The sequence below is a fragment of the Falco biarmicus genome, chromosome 5 (assembly GCF_023638135.1).
Source record: "Falco biarmicus isolate bFalBia1 chromosome 5, bFalBia1.pri, whole genome shotgun sequence".
Taxonomy (NCBI): domain Eukaryota; kingdom Metazoa; phylum Chordata; class Aves; order Falconiformes; family Falconidae; genus Falco; species Falco biarmicus.
The window spans coordinates 91,387,842-91,407,428 of record NC_079292.1 but is presented as its reverse complement, the minus strand read 5'-3'; the positions used below and the strand labels follow the sequence as shown (position 1 = coordinate 91,407,428).

Here is a 19,587-nt window from a genome sequence, read left to right as displayed (position 1 = left end):
AATTCAAACTCTATAAACTGGAAAAAGGGCTGCAGCAGACACAGCGATCACAAACCCCTCCACTGGCACACAATTTACATACCCTGGCATGACACTCAGCAACACCTGGTTGCATTTTTAACAGAATAGTACAGAGCATGAAGATAAATATTGCACTGTTGGAGGAATTTAGACCAAAAGAACACAATTACTCAGTTTAAGTAAAAACCAGTAAACCCCTAACTGTTGGAAAAGCTGCCAGTGGTATTTGCAATGGTCAGAAGGAGGGGTTAGAATACCAAGGGTTTTAATTAATTTCTCTTGTGGTTTGTGCTCAGAGACTCCAGCCGGGCTTAGAAAAGCCTGAGCTCAGTATTTCTGCAATAATGTGTCCTGCCTGACCCATGCCTCCTTCAGAGAGCTCTGGATTTAAACCATAAGTGAAGGTGGGGTATCTGGAGTAAAGGCAAGGCATAACTGATGGTGTAAGTGTATTAGGCAAGTGTAGCTATTGCAGAAGCAGTTCCCTGATCTGTCAGCCAATGTGAATAATCACCTGGAAGTGAATTGCCTTGTTCATTAATCAGGTGCTGATTTAACACATCTAAACATTGCAGCAGGGCAATGACATTTCTAAGCTAGTGCTCCCTGTGTCACCTCCCAGGCCACAAGCCAGGTGCCAACTGGGAGCTGGGGTTTCTGCCTAGGCTGGAGTGGGCAGCTGGTTCTCCTCCGGAGATCTCTGCACCCATGTTCCCATCACCTGGGGGAGACACAGCCCTGGCTGCTAGTGATGGTAGAGTTACGCTGAAAAGATCTAACATATGCAAGAAAGTGGAGAAGGGCTTGGGCCTGACTAAAGCCAATGGCTGCATCACATACTTTTGAGGCTGCAGAAGCCCCTTCGGGTAGCTTAAGGCAAGGTAGCAGGTACTGGCATCTCCCACTATTGGAACACCGTGTCCAAGTTAACTTGGGGAGATTGACAGGGCTTGTTCTGTTTGGCTTGCAAGGCAAGGGTGTGAGGAAGGCTCTGGGACTTGGGAGGGTAAAGCCAGCAGAAAGAGCTGCGAATTTAACTAGGAGCAGGAAGAGACACTTCTTGATAGAGAGATACCGAGAGAGGAGGAGATGGCTGCTTTCAGCAGTGAAGCTGTGAGCTCAGGAGGACTTGACTTACTCAACAACCAGACTTAGGTAATGAATTTCTTATCCTTGTGGAAACAGCATTGCAAAATTCCAAGCTATCTACATGGGCCAGAAAAAAGGCATCTTTTAAACCGTTAATACCCACGCTCATCAAATGTATAGCAGGGGAGAAACAGCTGCCCGTTACATCCAGAAATGTGTAATTAGGGTGTGAAAGACTACAGCTGACACCACATATATAGTAAGATGAATGGATCTTTTAATGAGATATAGAGCCATAATATAAGGAGTGTGCAGGCTTAGTTAAAATTTCAGCTTGCAGAAACTTGGGGGAAACGTGAGGATTTAAGCACTTACCTCCTTAGAGAATCCACTCCACAGGATCTTGTTTTCATTGATAAAGAGCCTCTCCCCTTTCTTGGCATACACATTGTAGTGCCCGACTTCTTCGAAGACAACTGAGCCATCCTCCGGAGACAGATGCCAATTGATTATTGAGTAATTCCCTACCAGGTCCCCAAACTCATCAAAATCCACTTGTTCCCCCATGTTATTGGTGAAATTTAAGTGTCGCAGATGCTTGAGAACCTAGAGAGAGATAAAGAGACACTGTGAATGCCTTCATGTCACAACCCAACCACAGAACACATCCACTATGATGTGAACTGGAAATAATCACTTTACTGTCCTTAATCTCTTAAAAATCAATTAATCACAGCAGTAGCAGGCTTTCTCTCATAGACATCACATGCATACACAGAGCCTGTAGAAATCTCGCAGACAGCACAAGGTACCATGCCTTCAAGGTGTTGGCACCCATCTGTAACGTACCAGTTGCTACCCCATCGGCCAGGTAGCATTCCTCTTCAGCTCCTCTGAGCCACCTCTGCAAGCGGGCAGAGAAGTGGCAGCAGCCAGTGAAGCATTTTGGTCACCCACACATCCCTCTCACCCTGCTCTTGCAACCATGTTGCATAAATGCTCTCAGCTGGCATTGCTCACCTCTGAACGATCAATCACTCAGAAACGAGAATGCTTGAGAAACAATTCAAATTTGCCTTTTCATTGAAAACCTCAAGCTCAATGCACTTCAATAAAAAAAAACAACAAATCAAACTCGTTCATTGCATGGCAGGCCTGGAGAATTCATACGGCTTTTTTTTGGCTCCTGTCTCCTGGTTGCATGGTTTCCAGTAATCACATTCTGCCTGACCCCACAAGTTGACTCCTGTGGTTTTTACCTCATGCCTTAAACTGTCATATGCTGCAGGTAGAGCAGTTAATCTCACAGACAACTGCAGCTGCAAAATTCATGATCTAGATAGCCTGACAGGTAGACCTGAGAAACAGCAGCATGAAAGAAAGCCTGCACTAGCAAATGTGATACAATTCACCCACACTGTATTTTTCTTCAAAACTTATGCTGGATTATGTACTTATCAGATTCCCCCCTCACTCAGTGGATGTTGTTAGTGAGTTTCTCTGCAGAGCTCATCTATGGAGAGCTGAGGCGACCTGAGGGCACCTGGCTGGCAGCTGCCCCTGGACCACTGCGGCACAGTTGCTGCTGTCCTTCTAGTGCCTGTGACAGCTTGTAAGCCCAGTCCTCTTTCTTGCTTGCGAGTGCCCAAATGCACAATCCTGGGTGGCAAAATGTAAGAAAACCCAAAACGTAATCAATTTGTCAGTGCAGGAAGAGCCCTCCTCACCGCACAGACACAGAACAGACAGTATTGTTTTGATGAAACCTTTTCATCTGGGAACACAGGGACAGGGCAACAGAAACACACTATTAATTCCTGTCAGTTTTGCTAAATTGTCTCATTTTTCTCTGTTTCCTTTTGGGATCCTCTTATCTCAAGCTAAAATCCCCAGAGCTACAGAGATACCCTCGTCTCACTGCCCATATCAATGCCAGCCTGAGAAAGTCTGAAAAAATCATAGCAGCACTACGCAGGACGTGGCTGGCAATACCTTTTCAGCTTTGTGTGATGTTGATGGAAGTACATCAAAATATTGCCACAGCAGTCAGTCTTTGAATAATGGGTGTGATGGTGGAGGCAGAATTTTTTTTTCCCATCTTCCTCATCTGTAGACCAGCTCCCCTGCAAGATGCACAGCTGAAATGATCTCACTGAAGAGCCAGGGCCTGTCTCTGGGAGACCTCACCTGCTGATGGACATGGCAAAAGAAGGTGCTGTGCTCTGGCACTTTGATGGGGACAGTCGGGGCCCTGCCTGCTGTGGGGAAGGAAAGAGGAGGCTGTGCCCTTCTCCTCCCCCTCATCCCTGAGGGGCACTCAGGAAGACGCTGCTTGCCCAGCTCCATCAGGAATAGCAAGGACAGAGCAGAAGCAGCTCTGAGGTCAGAGCGGGTGACGCTGCAGATCCACAGTGATGGCTGTACTGCATCAGCTCACCCTGGCCTCACCTGCAGCGGGGCTGCAATCCTGGGCGTTAGCAGGAGCCCTGCCCATCAGCAGTGCAGGTGCCAAGCAGCGAACCCACACTGCTCTGCAGGCTGCAGCACCTCCACAGCGTGACACCTGCAGCTTTGACATCCTGATCAGATTTGAGCTGTTAAGTTGAGCTGAATGCCATGTTTCTGCTCACTCCAACTCAGCATTGCACTCTCATGCAGCACTGTAGCGCTCTGCTGAACGACACTAGGATATCCTGACTGGATATCGCTGCTGGGTTGAGTGTTACCTGTATAGACAGGAGGTGCAGAACTTGTACTTCTTATGGTTATATTTACTCCACACATTAGGAGACAATCTTGCAAGAGCCATACTGAAGATTGTTCACTACAAGTCCTGTCTCTCCTGGCCAGCTGCAGCGGCCAGGTCAGCAAGATGAATGGTGGTGAAACTTCTGGATTCCCTGGATGCCGTTTTTTGGGGGTTTAATTTCATAAATTAAAAAAAAATAATAAATTTGTTAATGTCATTCACCTCAATTAGTCTACTCCTTTGCCTTACCTCCTGACATTAGCCGCCTTTGAAAATAATATATCCCCCTGGCTACTGGTGGGTTTTTGTGGGATTAGTTTAGAAGCGTGTTTCCCTTGATCAACACACACACAACTCCAGAGGATTCAGGTTATAAATCATTTCATGTATGAGCTGACATCTCTATCTGGTGGGTAAATATTCATATAAAAGCACTGATCTGAACTTAATATTGTCTTTCCCCAGGCACAGAACAGCAGCTTCAGTGATGCAGCCATAGCTGGGGAGCAGGAGAGCCCAGGTCTATCAGTTCATGCAGGAAAGACCTATGCCCTATTTAAAATCCCAAATGGAGAGGCAACAGCAGTAAAAAGCCAGTTTTCTCCTTCCAGCAAATACCAAAGTTTGCCTTCAAGTCTAAATTTCTGAGGGGCAGCTTGTGAAATGGTAACTGAATGACTACTAGGACGTGTTCCTGTATTAGATGGTAAGAAAATCCCCAAGTTCCGCTCTACAGGATGAAAATATGGTTTAAACAGCCAAGGAATATATAAGCACTAAACTTTAAAAAAGGAAGTTCTAGACTCTGAATAACTACAGTACTCTTTTATAGGCACAGTCTATCAATAATTAGCTAAGGGCTTTACAGTTAAAAATGTGTCACTGTGTTTTGTAACTAAAGATAGAACCATAAATACCCAGGAATCAAACCACAAAGACTTAAAAGACCCTGCTGCAGCGAGGGCAAGCATACATGCCAGGAGTGCCTGTATCATACCCTCGAAACAAGAGTTTACAAAAGAAGTGTTGACTCTGTGGCTTGACTACACCATTGGCAGCTGGTGGAAGCCTGCGGGGAGAGCACTGTGCAAGCTGCTGTCTTCAGACGGTTCTGTCTATAATTTTTCCTTCTTTTTTTTCCCCCCCTCTGTCACAGCCTTCATGTGGAATGGCAATGACTTTCAATTAAAACATCTATTATCAGAAAGGACTGGCAAGCTGTTCTCGAGTTCGCCCTCCCATTATTCCTGGTAAGGCCATTCCCAGCCACGTACCATCCCATCGTTTATCCAGGCTAGTTATTCTGGGTCATGTGGTTTCCACTTTTATGGAAGGATCATAAAACTGTAACAGAAATGCAGTTCTGTCAGGTCAGACTGGCAGCCCATCTCCCCAGGACCTGTTTCTGACTGTGGCCAAGAGCAAACACCTGCACAAGAGTGAAGGGGCTGTGACACCTCCCCAGAGCACTCTCACACATTTTGCAGCTCAGTGACTTCCTGGGCCAAAGGTCTTTGTACCTGATAACCTGGAGTGGATTTTTCTTCCATGACGTTGCACATTTGTGTTCTGCACCTGTGAGAACTTTTCACATCCACAGCCTCCTACAGCAAGGAGAACCACATTTTATGAGAAAAGCACCTCTTCTCACCTGTTTGAACAGAGCAGCTAACTAACCTCTTCTGATGACCTTCATGCTTATGTTGGAAAAGACAAGGAACTGTCATTTGCTAGTCACCTTTTCCATGCCTGCCAGGATTTTACGAACCTTTGCCAGATCTCTCTTCAGCCACCTCTTTCCCAGGCTGATGAGACCTCCCTGACTTTGCTGCTTCTTGTACAGAAGCTGTGCCATTGACCCTTCTCCAGACTTCCCCAGTCTCCTTCATCAATTCTAAGATCTTGAAGTGAGATGCACCAAGAGTTAATGAAGTGGCTCCAGGACACTCTGCTTACCTCTCTGTCCCTTTTCCAGCATGACTGATCTTAACACTGCATTTGCTTCTCTGACAACTACTCAGTCAGAACTGAGAGGTCCACCCAAGGACCTGTTCAAGCTTGAGGATCTCATTCTTGATTAGTCAGAACTCACCATTTATTTTTATTCTCTGCTATCTTTCAACCAACTACTAATCCATGTGAGGACTGAATTAGTGACTGAGCATACTCTATGACTAGGACTCCCTTACCCACATACATCCCAATGCCTTCAGAGAACTTCAGGAGGTTTGTGAGGTGGGGCTTCTCTTTACAAAAGTCATGGTGACTCCTCCTCAGTATACTATTTTTCCATCCTTTTATTATTTATTTTTTTTATTACAGTTTCTAATAATGGGTTCAGTCAGGCTCTGCTGGTTCCCTGGAACTCCTCCAGAACCCTTTTAGAAAATTGATGTCACATCTGTCAACTTCCTAGGCCTCAGGGCCTAAGACTGTTTCAAGTGAGGGGTTGGTCACTGTAGCCTGTACAGAAGTATTAAGCTTCATTTTGCTTTTGTGTCCCACAGCTTCTCCTACAGTCAGCACCATTACATCCTCTGCAAGTCCCCTCTAACTAAGCAAACTCAGGAGCCTTCTCAAGTCTGTCCATAAAGAGCACACTTTTCTTCTATCATGGCCTTACCTTGTCTTTTGCAGTGATAATCTACGGCTCAACAGACAGCCCTACTACTGAAGCGTTTAAAAGAGGATTTATGAGATTTTTACCCCGTTTACTGCCTGTTCCCCATTCTGGTTTTTGTCCTGCCTTATTTTATTTTTACATTTAACTTGCTAGAGTTTATGATCCTTCTAATTTTACTTGCTAGACATAACTCAGCTGTTTGAAAGATGCTGTCTCACTTTTAATAAATACCACTTAATAACTTGGTTTGCCTTGGCAGCTTCCTTAGCCTTTCTCCACCTGTTCTTGATCTGCAGTAGACACTTACTTTGTATCACTAGTATTAGGGCCAGCAGCAAGCAAAATAACCCACTTAAATTGTAAAGGCTGTCAGGCAGCAGGTAACTGTGTGGGCATGAATGTCCAGAGTTGAACTTCTGTTCTGTGGAGCACAAGCTCGCTGAGATCAAGAGGTATTGGTTGTACACACTGAGAGCAGCTAAACTAAAGTGGCATGTCCTGAATCCTGCAATTAGTAACAAGACGTGAGACAGAACCACCAGTTCGGAGGCTGACTGCAGCCAAAACCTAGGGCTCGGGGCTAGAAGGAAGAAGGTGAAGATATCTGCATGAAGAACACTGGAAGTGGGGAAAGATCCTGGAGGAGAAGGAGATGTGTGGAGGTGAATGTTGGGGGGCACCCAGTGACCTTGGCCAGTAATGCTTGAGACTGGTCACTGTGGAGCTACACAGCATGAACCGATGAGTTCCACTCTGACAGACCACACACAGTGTCCCTGCTGGGGAGTGAGGGCGAGACCTAGTGACTGTAACACCGTGGGGAAAGCAAGCGAGTGCATGAGATTCCAAGCAGGTTAAAGGCTCTAGGTTAATTCTTCAATAAATGTCAGTATCCAGATCTGCTGTGGGTTGTCATTTACTCTGTCTCAGCTGTGACAGGTCCTTAACTAGTCTCCTAGTTGGCAAAGGTTTAATATCCTTGGCTTCCTTCTGCTGTTTCTAACATGTTTCCTCACGAGGTCAAATGGTGCTGCAAGGGAAGCGAAGCCGGACACATTGTAGGTGTCTGTCCCCATAAAAGACAAACAATTCCTCCTCCCAACATGCAGTTGCAAGGAAACCTGTCTTGACAGTTAACATACATTTTCCCACACTGAGTTTTAACTTCTGTCTTCCTAGCTATATCCACACCTGTAAAACAGTTCTGGACTGATGGGTACCCAATGTTTTTCTCTTTGCTTTGATAGAGTGCCCATGCTGAGAGGAGCAAAGAATTCCGCTTCGTGGCTTGATGTGAAGATGAAAAGCTGGCAACTGTACTGAAGATGGTAAGTCCACCCTTTCATTCTGAACTGCTGAGGGCCCATCCTCCCCTCCTGTTCTGGATTCCTAATTGAGCACCGAGAGAAGATACTTTCATAATGCTGCAATAGGACTCGAGAGCTCAGCTATCACATTAGCCCAGTAGTCATGGTATACAGGATTTGGTTTCTGCCAGTGGTCACGTACCAGGAGGAAATATGCCCATGCCAGTTCTGAAAGAGCCACTTGTAAAATACTTTAAGAGGAATGTTCCCTGAAACAATAGGATTTCTTGTCTTTCTTCCTTTTGTTTCCGTCTCTCTATGTGTCAATCTTTATTTACATGCTAGCAAAGCTCTAATTTTTACTGTCTGTATCAATGTTTGATTTCTGCTGCATTCTCTGCTTTGGATTATCTTTTTCTGCCTGCTTTTTATGTAGGGCCAACTCTTAGGCTCTCCCAAAGCCAGTGCTGCCATCACACTATCAATCAGTTCTCACACAAAGGACCTGAGCAGGCAGGAGGGCACTGGCCCTAGTCCCTGGAGTCAGTAATACCTGTTTCCAGAAGCCTGAGGCAGGCTCTTGCCCAAATCTTGCCTCAGATCTCTTGCCCAAAGCATTCTTCTTGCTGGCAGGAGCTGAACTTTCCTTGCCCTCTATGATCTCTCCTCCTCCCCTGCTGCCCACTGTGCACCAATGGGCACAACATGCTGTGCTGATGGTTTTTTTAAAACCAACATGCCAGGATACGCCAAAACGATTAATCTTGCCTTTTTCTGAAAGTTGTTCAGAAGATGTCAGAACTCTTCAGCCAGTAGAAGGTATGATTCATTACCATACACCACCTGCAACATTCCACCCAGAGCTGCCTGATTTCTCTTGGCTTTCTGCTCTGAAGAAGTGACTGTTCATACTGTTTGTCACTATAAAGGTAACCCAGGTGAAGTTGAAAGAGACTCAGGAACAGAGCTGGGATTCTCACTGTAAACACCTCTAAAAAAACCAAAAAGGGATGTCTTTCTGTTACACGTGTCCAGCCCCATGCACAAGGAGTCCCTGGTCTGTAGCTGGGATACTGGGCACTTCATAAAATAATGAAGACTAATCACCACCTACTGTACAAGGACTGGGCTGTACTCCAGGACTGAAACTATCCAGTCGGTAACAGTGTAGATGTACAAAGGGTGATAAACTCTGGAAGAAGGGCTGGTGTCAAAGAGCTGAAGAGAGAGGACATTGGTAGTCAGCCAGAGATTTATTGACAACACTGCAAAAGAATTCTGGCAGGATGCGGTGGGCATCCCAGCTCTGGTGAAACACTAGATCTTCCAGTGACTTGAAAAACTGGGTGAAAGAAAGAATTGAGTTGGCTCAAGAATAGCTGTACAAAGGCTGAAAATAACTCAAGAACATTGAAAGTTGTTATCCTTTGGTAAGAACTGAACAACATCCTTGCAAAGCTAGGTAGGTCACTGGACAGCATGACTGAAGGCTAAATGTGTATGACAAATACAATGTGCCATATGTTGGAAGTAATAATTTAAGCTATTCATAATCTTTACTGGAAACTAAATTATCTAACCACTCAAGATAAAGACATGTTCATTGTTGTAGGCAGCTCAGTAGAACCACTCTGTGATTATGCAGTTGAAAGAGCAAAAAAATACAGTAGGATAAAACCCTAAGAAAATTACACTGAAAATACGGTGCCAATACATACATTGATAGTACAGTTTCCCCTGGAAAACACCATTAGTTCTGGTCACTTGATCAGAAAAGAAGCATAAAATTAAAGGAAGATTAGACGTCCAGAGGTGGTGATGATAACTCAGATCGTCAGTCTGATTTCCACCTGAAGAGAAATGAAATTGTGGGATTGTTTAATTGTTTATGACATATGTAATGATTTGTGGGAAAGCAGAGACCCCTCTCTCTGCAAAGCCAACCGACTTTATTCAAGTCTCCAGGGAAGTACAGGACATCAAGCTGCCATGACAAGGTGCGCTGATTGGCATATTTTAACTGATACTTGGTTTTGTTTGGTTCTGCTTCTGTCATGGATATGAGATCCCTAGGCAGATGAGAGATCTCATATCTTCCTCTTCTACTGAGCAGTGCCCTCTGCACAAGGAGGGGCAGCAGCGGTGCTGATGTGGACCCCCATGCCTATGCTGGTTTCTTTGTGAGAGAGGAGCAGGCCCTCCAAGAGAAACCTGCAGGAATTAGGAGAGGGAGGAACTCGGACGGACTGTGTTGGAAACACCTCACTCGCTGCTCAGTGGAAGGTGCTTGGTGCCTCCTTTCTCTCAGGTTATGCTGTGCATGCTCAGTATGCTTGGAATCGGATGAAGCCTAGAGCTTCCTACAGCTAGGGCTGGCAGGACTGCCTGTAACTGGGCTTGATGGGTTAGCTTCTGAGGCTTTCTAGCCAGCAACCAAGGGACATGGCTTTGCTGATTCAAAGCTGCAGCAGTTTCGATGCTTTCTTGACAGTGCAAGGTGACAGCAGTAATAAATTAATAGCTACTACAACAGGAGCAAGTAACTTAAACCAAAAATGTCAAGGGCATGCATTTCAAAATGGGACTAATCTGGTTTAGGGTCAGATTTACTACACTACTATGTTTACAAGGATGCCCAGAAAAAACTCAAACCCACAAGCCTAGTGGATTTCCTAACAGAGGCTGCACAAGTCAGGTCTAACTGAGACACTTTAGAAAATCCCATTAGGTATTTACTGGTGTTTGCAGAGGCCCCAGTGCCATTACAAAAATGGGTCTAAAATGCTTCAGGAGGACCTGTCTGCTGAGTCACAGAGGTTCTCAGAGTAATCAAGAAATTATCTTACAGTATTTTGGTGTCACGTGGCTGGTTTTCCAGACTGATTTAACTATCAGTTAGGAGGCCGCAGGACACAGCAAGGATGAGACCCCAATATTTTGTTTCCTGAAGGTCCTCCAAAACTCAACGACATCCAAAACAGGCCATGTGCACACCTGCTGTTCCAACTGCACTTCTCTATATAGTGCACGTCCTGGGTTTGTACTGCTTAATGCAAAGCTGATAGCTAACGGCACATCACTTAAGCACGCTGTGATAAAGGATAATGATTTTGCTAAATGCGATATGACTGGGAAATATAGCAAGAAAGTTTTCATGTGCTTGGCTTTGACTGGATCCACATGATACATGATAAACAGAGTGGGAACATCCTCTGCACACATCTCAAATACAGGGTTTTTTGAAACCAAATATTTACATGGGAAAACTTAATGTGAAATTCAGTCAACTGAAATTCAGTGCAAATACATTTTTTTTAAGTTAAACTTAAAATGTGACCTTCAAGTCACAGTTCCATTTTTAATTGCAATTCCTTTTTTAATGGGAAAAAGAGGAAACACTTTGACTGTCAAAATGCTTGTTTGGACAGTGTTGTTTCAGTTAACTGCAATTAGTGAGTTTGACTGACTGCAGGGGAGAAGAGAGAAGATAAAAGAGCTTTTTCCTCTAACATTTCCCCCTATTTCTGTTTTCAGTTAAGATCCAGCTGTATGATGGTACCCCAATAGATTTGTATGGCCCAAAGCATGATATTGTACTATTAGTTCCCTAGAGTCCAAAAGAACCCTTCTTCTACAAGCAGCTTCAGGAACTAAGGCATCTGGGGTACCCCCAGTCTGAGTTCAGTGCCATCCCGACCAGGCTGATCTACTGACTGCAACAGATTTATTCTGGAGAGAAATGGCTGCAGTGACACCATCTCTCCCCTCCTTACAAATACTGTGAGCACTTATGCAGTTCCTAGTAATCATGGCAAAAATCATGGTTATGAAATGAAAAATTATTTCTGTGGAGGATCCCTAGATGTGGAATATAATGCTATACAAAATCAACCGCTTCTGACAGGTCTCTGCCCCAGTGATGTACAAGTGTAGGTCAGTGATGATGGAAGTCTCTGTATCCAACAGAATGGATGAGCTAGGGGGAAGGACTGAATGACTGTACTGCATGCATGATAAACCTATTATCAGTTCAGAAATTTTGTCTGTGTTCATTAAAATAAAAGCTCATTGATTAAGGGGGAATGATATGTTGCTATTCCCATCATACAAATAAACCTCAAACAGCAGTATTTATTTGGGTGTGCTCTAAAAGCACTAATCCAACACAGACCATTCAAACAAGGTGAAACACAAGTATTATATTCACGGAAAGTAGAACATAAAAGAGAAGATGAAAAAAATTACCAGCAACATATTAAGGGATTTCTTGAATATATTAAAATGGAAAGGTGTCATGTATGCCAGATCCTCATGATGTAAGGCTGTAAGAGACAGCTAAAGAGGATGGAAAGCTAAAGAGATAAAAGATAGAAAGAGAAGGATGAGCAGGAAACCTAAATGAATAAGTTATTGCCCCTGCTATCACAAAATAACCCTGGGCATTCTTATCCCAAAGGCACTTGGTTTGGAGCCATAATGTGACATTAACGAATGTAGAAGGTCCTTAAAAAGACATTAGAGAACAGCCCAAGCATTTAAATTGGATCTAAAAGGCTGACAAAACCAGACAGTTCATCACAGCACTCCATGGGCAATAAAAAGAACGCTAATACTGTAGGTTTATGGTATGCGCATAAAAATGCCACTGGCTTTGAATGACAAAGTCAATATGATACCTAATGTTATTCCACAGCAATTCCAGTCCACCTCTCTGGTACACGTGGGCAGTAATGCACTCCCAACAGCCTGCCTCAAGTTTCCCTCCACATCAGTCCGTGCAGGGCATGGATCAGAGCTGACCCCTCTTACAGGGGCTTGTGTTTCTGCCCAGTGAGCTGCTCCAGGGGCAGCCTCTGACGGGCTGCAAGCTGCCAAGCAAAGACGGTATTGTAAAAGGCAGAGGGATGTCCTCTCTAACCAAGGGCTGGTTAGCCTGACATCAATCCCAGGAAAAACAATGGAAAACAAGAGTTGTGCATTGAGGATCAATTAATACAAAATTCTAGGACCGAAACATAATTTCTGCCAGGACATAAGGCTTTGAGGAGTATAGATCTTGTTAAATCCAAGTTTGGTTAACAAACACACCCCTTTAGAAGTGAAATATCTGAGCTTTACATTTAATGTAGAACAAACATTCCTGGATCAATAATTGCCCAACAGATTTGTAAAAACAGGTTTCAACAGAGACAGATCATCAGTTCGTGGGGAATTCCTCCAGCCCCAGTAAACAACTCGCTGCTACCCAGTATGTTCATCCATAACCTGGTAGCAAATACAAAAGCAGTGCTGGGAAAATTTGCAGAAAATGCCTGGATTAAGGTAATGGTAAATAATAATCAGGACAAAGCATTTCCCTCAGATTGCTCTCAAACATCTGTGTCTAATACAGTGAAATTCAGACCTACACATCAAGGCGTAAGAAATTCAAGCCACTGGCACAGGGAGGGTACCACATCCTGCAAAGTATTACTGACAACTTGCCGCGACCTTTCCCTTGCACGCTGCGGCAAGGAAGGCTAATGCAACTGCTGCACGCATAAATGAGGAAGTAATAAGAGTATGTAAATGTGGGATTTTTTTTTTCCTACTGTCTGGCTGTGCTGAGCCTGTTAAAAGTAATACTGAATATATGCCAAAAAGAAGGATGAGTAACTGGACAAGATACAGAAATAAAACAGAAAACATATCTTAGGACTAAAAGTCCACTCTGTTTAAATTATCAAGAAAAGACAAAGGAATAATTTGATCTATGTACATAAATACCGTATAGAGAAAAGTGATGTGTACTTCATCTGGACTTTTAAATCTAATAGAGCATGGCCAAGTAAGGACCAATGAAACTAAAGGTCAGTTAAATCCCAGCTAGAAATAAGACAAGATCTGTGACAAGAGATGTGACCTGCCATGGATCATACTAATAAAAAAAAGTCTACTAGTCAGCATGTCTTTGGGGAAAATAAATCTTGCTAAACACAAGCTTGACTGGCAAACACAGCCCTTCAGAAGGGAAATACCCAGGCTTTATGCCCAATGTGAAGCATCCCTCAGCTTCATCGAGATTACTTTCCTGAATGTGTTGTAAATTTAGATAGTTTATTATACAAAGGATTTCAAACTGCCTGACCATTTGGAAAGTAACTTCATTGGAACATTTTTTAGGTTCCTATTAAGGTTTTGTGGACAGAGATGGTCTCTGGACAGACAAAGGCGAGGCACAGGTACAGTGGGAGCTGCCAGTGCTGTCAGATGGTATTTTGTACTGTACTGTATGCTGCTGTCTTACCTACAGCCAGGATACGAAAGAACCATCATGGTGACCTAGTCTAGACTTGCCACAATTGCTTTGTTTTTCCACTTGTAACAAATAGAATATGGAGAAATCCACTTGTTACAATGGCCCAGGGTGCTGTATGTATATTGTATATATATATGTATATATATATATGTGTATGTATAATGGCGGAGGATCTACTGGCAGATCTGTTGGCAGAAGTCCTGACTGAGTAAATGATGCTCTTGGGAGGTCATAGTACTGCATGGTAACTGCTATGGTGAAGTACCTGAAAGCTTAACATAGGGCTCATTATATTAATGTAAGTAAAAATTTAATACTAAATAATAGATAATTAATTGTCCAATTATTAAATCTACTAACAGAGCCAATGGTTATCCTAAAAGCTCAGTGTTTTCACTTAGCATAATTCACACATAATATCTTGCATGATCAAAATCTGATTGAAATGTCTTCCGGGAGGTGTTTAACGCTGTCTCTACCCAGCTGTGCAGAGAATGAAACCGTATGTGTCTCTGCAGCCGTTTGCTGTCGCTTCCTTCTAACAGCCCGTTACAGATCGGTCGCTTCAAAGTCCCAGCAAGGTCTGAAACTGCATCCTGCACAGAACACTGCTGATATTGATTTGAAGAACTGCCCCTTTCTCTAGGCCAGGAGGAATTCATAGCTTTTGACTGTAAATTTGCTCCTATTTGGAACTATAGGATGAATTACTTCAATGCTTGGGTAAGCTGCCTTTCTCTGTTAGAGAAGCAACTGATACTGCGTACTTGGTGTCATTTCTTGTAACAAAATGATGGTCATTCATCAAATCTGAGTTCAATGGTTACTTATAATCTATTCAAGATCTATTATCAATTTAGGGGAAAAGAAAGAAAGAAAGAAAAAAAAAGTCCTAAAGTTTCCTATAGTCACAATTTGTTGACTGAATTCATGTAACTGTTTTGGACATTCAGACTGGGCATCTGTTGCAAGCACAGGCATAGTTCCCATCAATGGTCAGCTGAAGTTCCAGTGAATTCACTCTAACTGTGATTGGGCACACGTTCCACTTGGATACTAGCTTAAAACTTTTTTTCCATTTCCTTTACCAATATAACTCTTGGCCAACAAAGAAATCTCCTATCAAAGCTTTGATTTCTACAGTTCCTAAATAACTTCATGTAATTCCTCTCAGAGACACAGGTAAAAGTCCTTTCTGAGCAAAGTATTGCTTCTGGTCTAGTGAGGAGATCATTCTTTTAATTCTACAAGGCAAAAGGGTCCTTTATCTGCCATAACAGGTAATTTTTTCTCCTTCCTCCAAACTTCACCCACTGTGTGGAGCAATACCAGTCCTTGATAGTGCATGGAAGCTCACTTTGGGGATAAAACTACGTGGCTAGTTAGTAAAGCATCTGTGAAGATGGCTGACCACCTAGAAAGAAAAGAAAGAATAAAACTGCTACAATTATCATGCTTTTGAAGTTAGCTTCAACCCCACCTTGGGATAAATGGAAATCAGTCAAGTCAGAGGAATGATACAACATGAAACTGAATTTTTTATAAATCCACTGCTTCCTCACCTCACTTTCTGAGTGCCTTTAGGGGGCTCACAAGGTGCCCTTTGTCACCAGGTCCGTTTGTGAGTAGTATCAGGAAAGGTCAGTCCTAGAAGCAACTTTATATCTTTTTGTGTAACAGACATGCTGTGCCTTAGTAAAAGATACTGGTGTCTTGGTAATTCAAGGGGCAATTATTATCTGAAGTCATTACAGATAGAGACATTATGCAAGCATCTCATGGAGCCTTCCCTGAAATTCCCAGGTCCAATATAGGCTGCAAAACTGACTTCTTTTCCCCAAGTGAAAATGAGCTTCATAAATATTTTAAAATGCTTCTTTTCAAATACAACTTTTGTTGTATTGCAGCGTGTAAGTGACTATATTAAAAATTACTTTTATGAAAAATTCAGCATGTTTGGGGGTCGGCAGGAATACTGCTGGTTTTGTCATCAGGCAGTGTATGCTACCCTGATTTGGAAGAATCTCAGCCATTCTTCACCACGTAATTAATAACCACAGCTGCTTACTTCATGACATAGAGGTTGTGTATTTGCTGCATGCAGTTCATTTATCTTTCTTCTAGCAACTCTGTTGGGGCGATGGTTTCACTGTGCATTTTCTATTGGTGATGTTACAGGCCTGACCCCCCCTTCAGTCAGGTCCAGTTAAGTCTTTCTCCTTTTAGTTGCAGAGACATCTAAATAATATTCCATTGATTGTTTGCTTGGTTGAAGAGCTCACAAGCGATGCTCTCAGCTGACGGCAAGCTGTTATCTCCAAATAAGCATGAATAAGTGATCATCTGTTATTGCCCTTGTGGGGAAAATAGCTGTGTTTGCTCTATCGGCCCACACATTTCTGTGTGTGGCTCAGGTTGTCTGCCTCCCAGTTTGGTCTCCCACAGCAAAGGCACACTGGTGAAATGCTTGCTTTCTGTTCATAACACATCTATTTCCAGTGTATTTGTAATGCGGACTAGGTGAGGTTTTGCAGCTGCCTGATATTCACCAGCTTCCACTGTCTTCATTGCAGTTCTGCCTGAACCGAATTGTCACGCCAGCCTCAGTTCTGATACTGTTTCATTCACTATACCACAAAGCAGCTGTTTTCCATGCACCACCTTAATTGTTCCAATAGGCCTATATAGTTCAACAGACACAGAATTGATTAGGTAAGTCGTTAGGCTCAAAGGTCTGGAGAGATGTATGTAATCTAAGGCATCATCCACTTCTTTAAAGCCTCGCAGAATCGATTTCCAGCCAGCTAGACATACCTGAATGTAAAGCTGGAGAATGCACCAATCCATTTTTGCCTCTTCATATGGTGTATCACCAGGGCAGGGGAGGGAGGAGTTGGCTGGGAGGTGCACAGGTGTCATAAAAAACATTAGGTGTTGCTAGGTGAAGTCAATTTCTATTTGCCTTTATTTTGTGGAACAGCATATAGCAGCTTTTCACTAAGTCTGAGGTCAATCAAATTTCTAGGCATAGAATAGTTTACATGAGCACAGTCTTTAACCTGCTAATCATTAAGAAAGGACATTTTTCAGCCTGTGCAGCATGCTTTGCCTTGGTGCCTAGGAGAGCTATCTCGTTTTTCACTTATGAACCTGCCAAAGTTCACAGCCTCCAGGTAACCACAACCTAACAAATGGTCCGGGAGTGTGCTGCAGGGTGTTCTGCTACGTCACCCTGGGGCTGCGCACCTTTGCCTTCCCGAATCCAGAGGAGCCTGCCGTCCACGCTGGGCAGCAATGCTTTTGTGTGAGACAGAAGGAGAGGTCCTCCCACTGCTTGAGGGCCATCAGCAAGAAGCCAGCTGAAGGGGCTGAAACACAGAGTGAACTATGTCTGAAGAAAAGACAGGTTTGTCCTCCTCGTGCACAGAAAGAATGTGAAGTAGTAAATATTTGCTCTGAAGGACGGATTAGGATCCCCTACTAGTTTTACCCTTATTTTTTGCAGGACTGTTTAAAATGAGAGAGAGACACCAGAGAGGCTCCTGCAAATGCCCCAAAGGGTTATAAATCTTTGCTCAGAGGGGCACTGAAGAAAGAACAGATGGACTTGCTGTTAGACATGAACATGGGAACAGCCATGTGAGCAGAGACCAAAAAAATGAAGGAACTTGAGGGACACAAGAAATTTCATCTAGGAAGATATTAAGAAAAAAGGGCTTCAAAAGCAGATTGTTTGAGCTGCTGTGGAGAAACAGGGCAAAGAGGCAGGGAATGTCGATAGAGGCAGCATCAGTACAGGGATCCTGAGTCCTGTCCCATCTCTTGCCGTACCTTCCCACTGCTATTCTGTAGCTTATGGGAGAGCCTGTATTGGGGGGAGGCCAGTCCATGAACCAGAGCCACACACAGAAATAGCCCTACTCACTACAGACTCCTAAAAACCCCACAGCCCACCAGCCGAAGAGAATGGGCATCAGATAATCAGATGTGATGTGTTCCTTTAAGAGGATTCTTTCTGTTGTACTATTTGTAGTCATGTGCTTTAATCCTTGGTGCTTTGTGTAAAATTTTGCCTTTTCCAAACATAACAGAAGTTGCTTATACATTTTGTTCTGGATTGCTCTGCACCTTTTTGTTACCTGAACAAAACACTACAAAAAGAAGTAATTAATCTGATCTTGATTGGTATTGTGCAGGACATGATAACGGCATGCGCAGAGAATGCTATCTGCTCTTTGCAGGCATCTCGCAAAGGTGTGCCCCTGGATTATCTTCTGCCTTGCAGCAGGGTAGGTTCTTAGAATGTGACAGCTGCAGCCATATACATTACTCAAAGAAGGGCAGCACAGACATCCTATTAAAGTCTGTAATTTTCTGTAGAGTACAGAAGTGTCAGTTTTCCCATTCTCAGACACAGGGCTCCAAACCCCGCGGGCACCACCATGTGTGGAGTGAGTGGCACAGCTGCTGCCTGGAAGCTGCCCTGCCTGCTCACCAGCTCTGCCTGCGCCCGCATCTCCGCACTTGCTGCGGCAGCCTGCGAGCTGGGGCTCACCGGTCCCGTCTCCAGGGGGGATGCCTGCAGCCAGCTTCAGAGGTGTTGGTAAAACAAAAGGAAACAGGACTGGGTTTATGGACAGGGTCTGCTGCAGACCACCAACTTGAGTGGAGAAAATCAGTAAGCAGCTTCCTAAACCAGTACCTATAAGTAAGTAGAGAAGGAAGTTGTTAGTATTTGATATTTCAGCTTGGGAGACACAGAAAAATGCCGTGCTCCCCATGCTGAAACATACACAGTGCTTTCTTAAACTGGAGATGGTGAATTCTCAACAGGAGAACTGCACCCAGTTTAACCAACTCACAGAAATACTGTGCTAGGTTTCCTGCTGTCCAGTTCAAACAAACTGATCACTGAGGAAAAAATGTTATTTTTATATAGAGACCCACACAAACACCCTCCACTAATTATATAAAACCATTGCTCCAAAAGGTTTGTATTATGAGTACATAAAATTAACAATTAGCAGACAATAAGTAAATAATTACTCATATGTGTTAATAGGGTAGCACCACTGAAGGACAACAAAATTATATGGTACATAACTAAATTGTGAAACGCACCATGTGCCCTCTCCAGCCACCGACCCCACTGGCAAGGGCTGCTCTAGGCAGGGGCTCAGGCTAATGGAACCACGGGTTCACTGGGTTTGCCTTATCTGTGCCACGCACCGCCCAGGCAGCAATGGCAGTGATGGCAGCAGTGGCAGTGATGGCAGCGATGGCAGTGATGGCAGTGATGACAGCGATAGCAGGCACCACCACCAGCTGCTGCCTCCAGCCCCAGGCACAGAGGCTTCCCAGCGCTGCCCTCCCTCCCTCAGGTCGCTTCCTACCAAGAAACCCTTGAGCCAATTGTGAGAAGAGGGAGCAGGCACCGACCACTGGCCGAAGTACCCCTCAAAATGAGATTGTCTTTAGTAGAAAGATTTTCTTCTGTCTG

At 43.9% G+C, this 19,587-nt stretch overlaps 2 protein-coding genes across 2 annotated transcripts in view; both read right to left on the bottom strand.

Moving 5' to 3' along the window:
- CASR (calcium sensing receptor) overlaps window positions 1-19,587 on the bottom strand; it is a 77,717-nt gene that overhangs the window by 8,350 nt on the left and 49,780 nt on the right. Inside the window, exon 5 of the mRNA XM_056341180.1 lies at window positions 1,486-1,716. Coding sequence (XP_056197155.1) covers window positions 1,486-1,716 — 231 coding nt within the window. The remainder of the gene's footprint in view (window positions 1-1,485; window positions 1,717-19,587) is intronic.
- Window positions 1-19,587, bottom strand: part of CSTB (cystatin B) — an 85,617-nt gene that overhangs the window by 16,465 nt on the left and 49,565 nt on the right. The gene's annotated exons all lie outside the window — the stretch shown is intronic.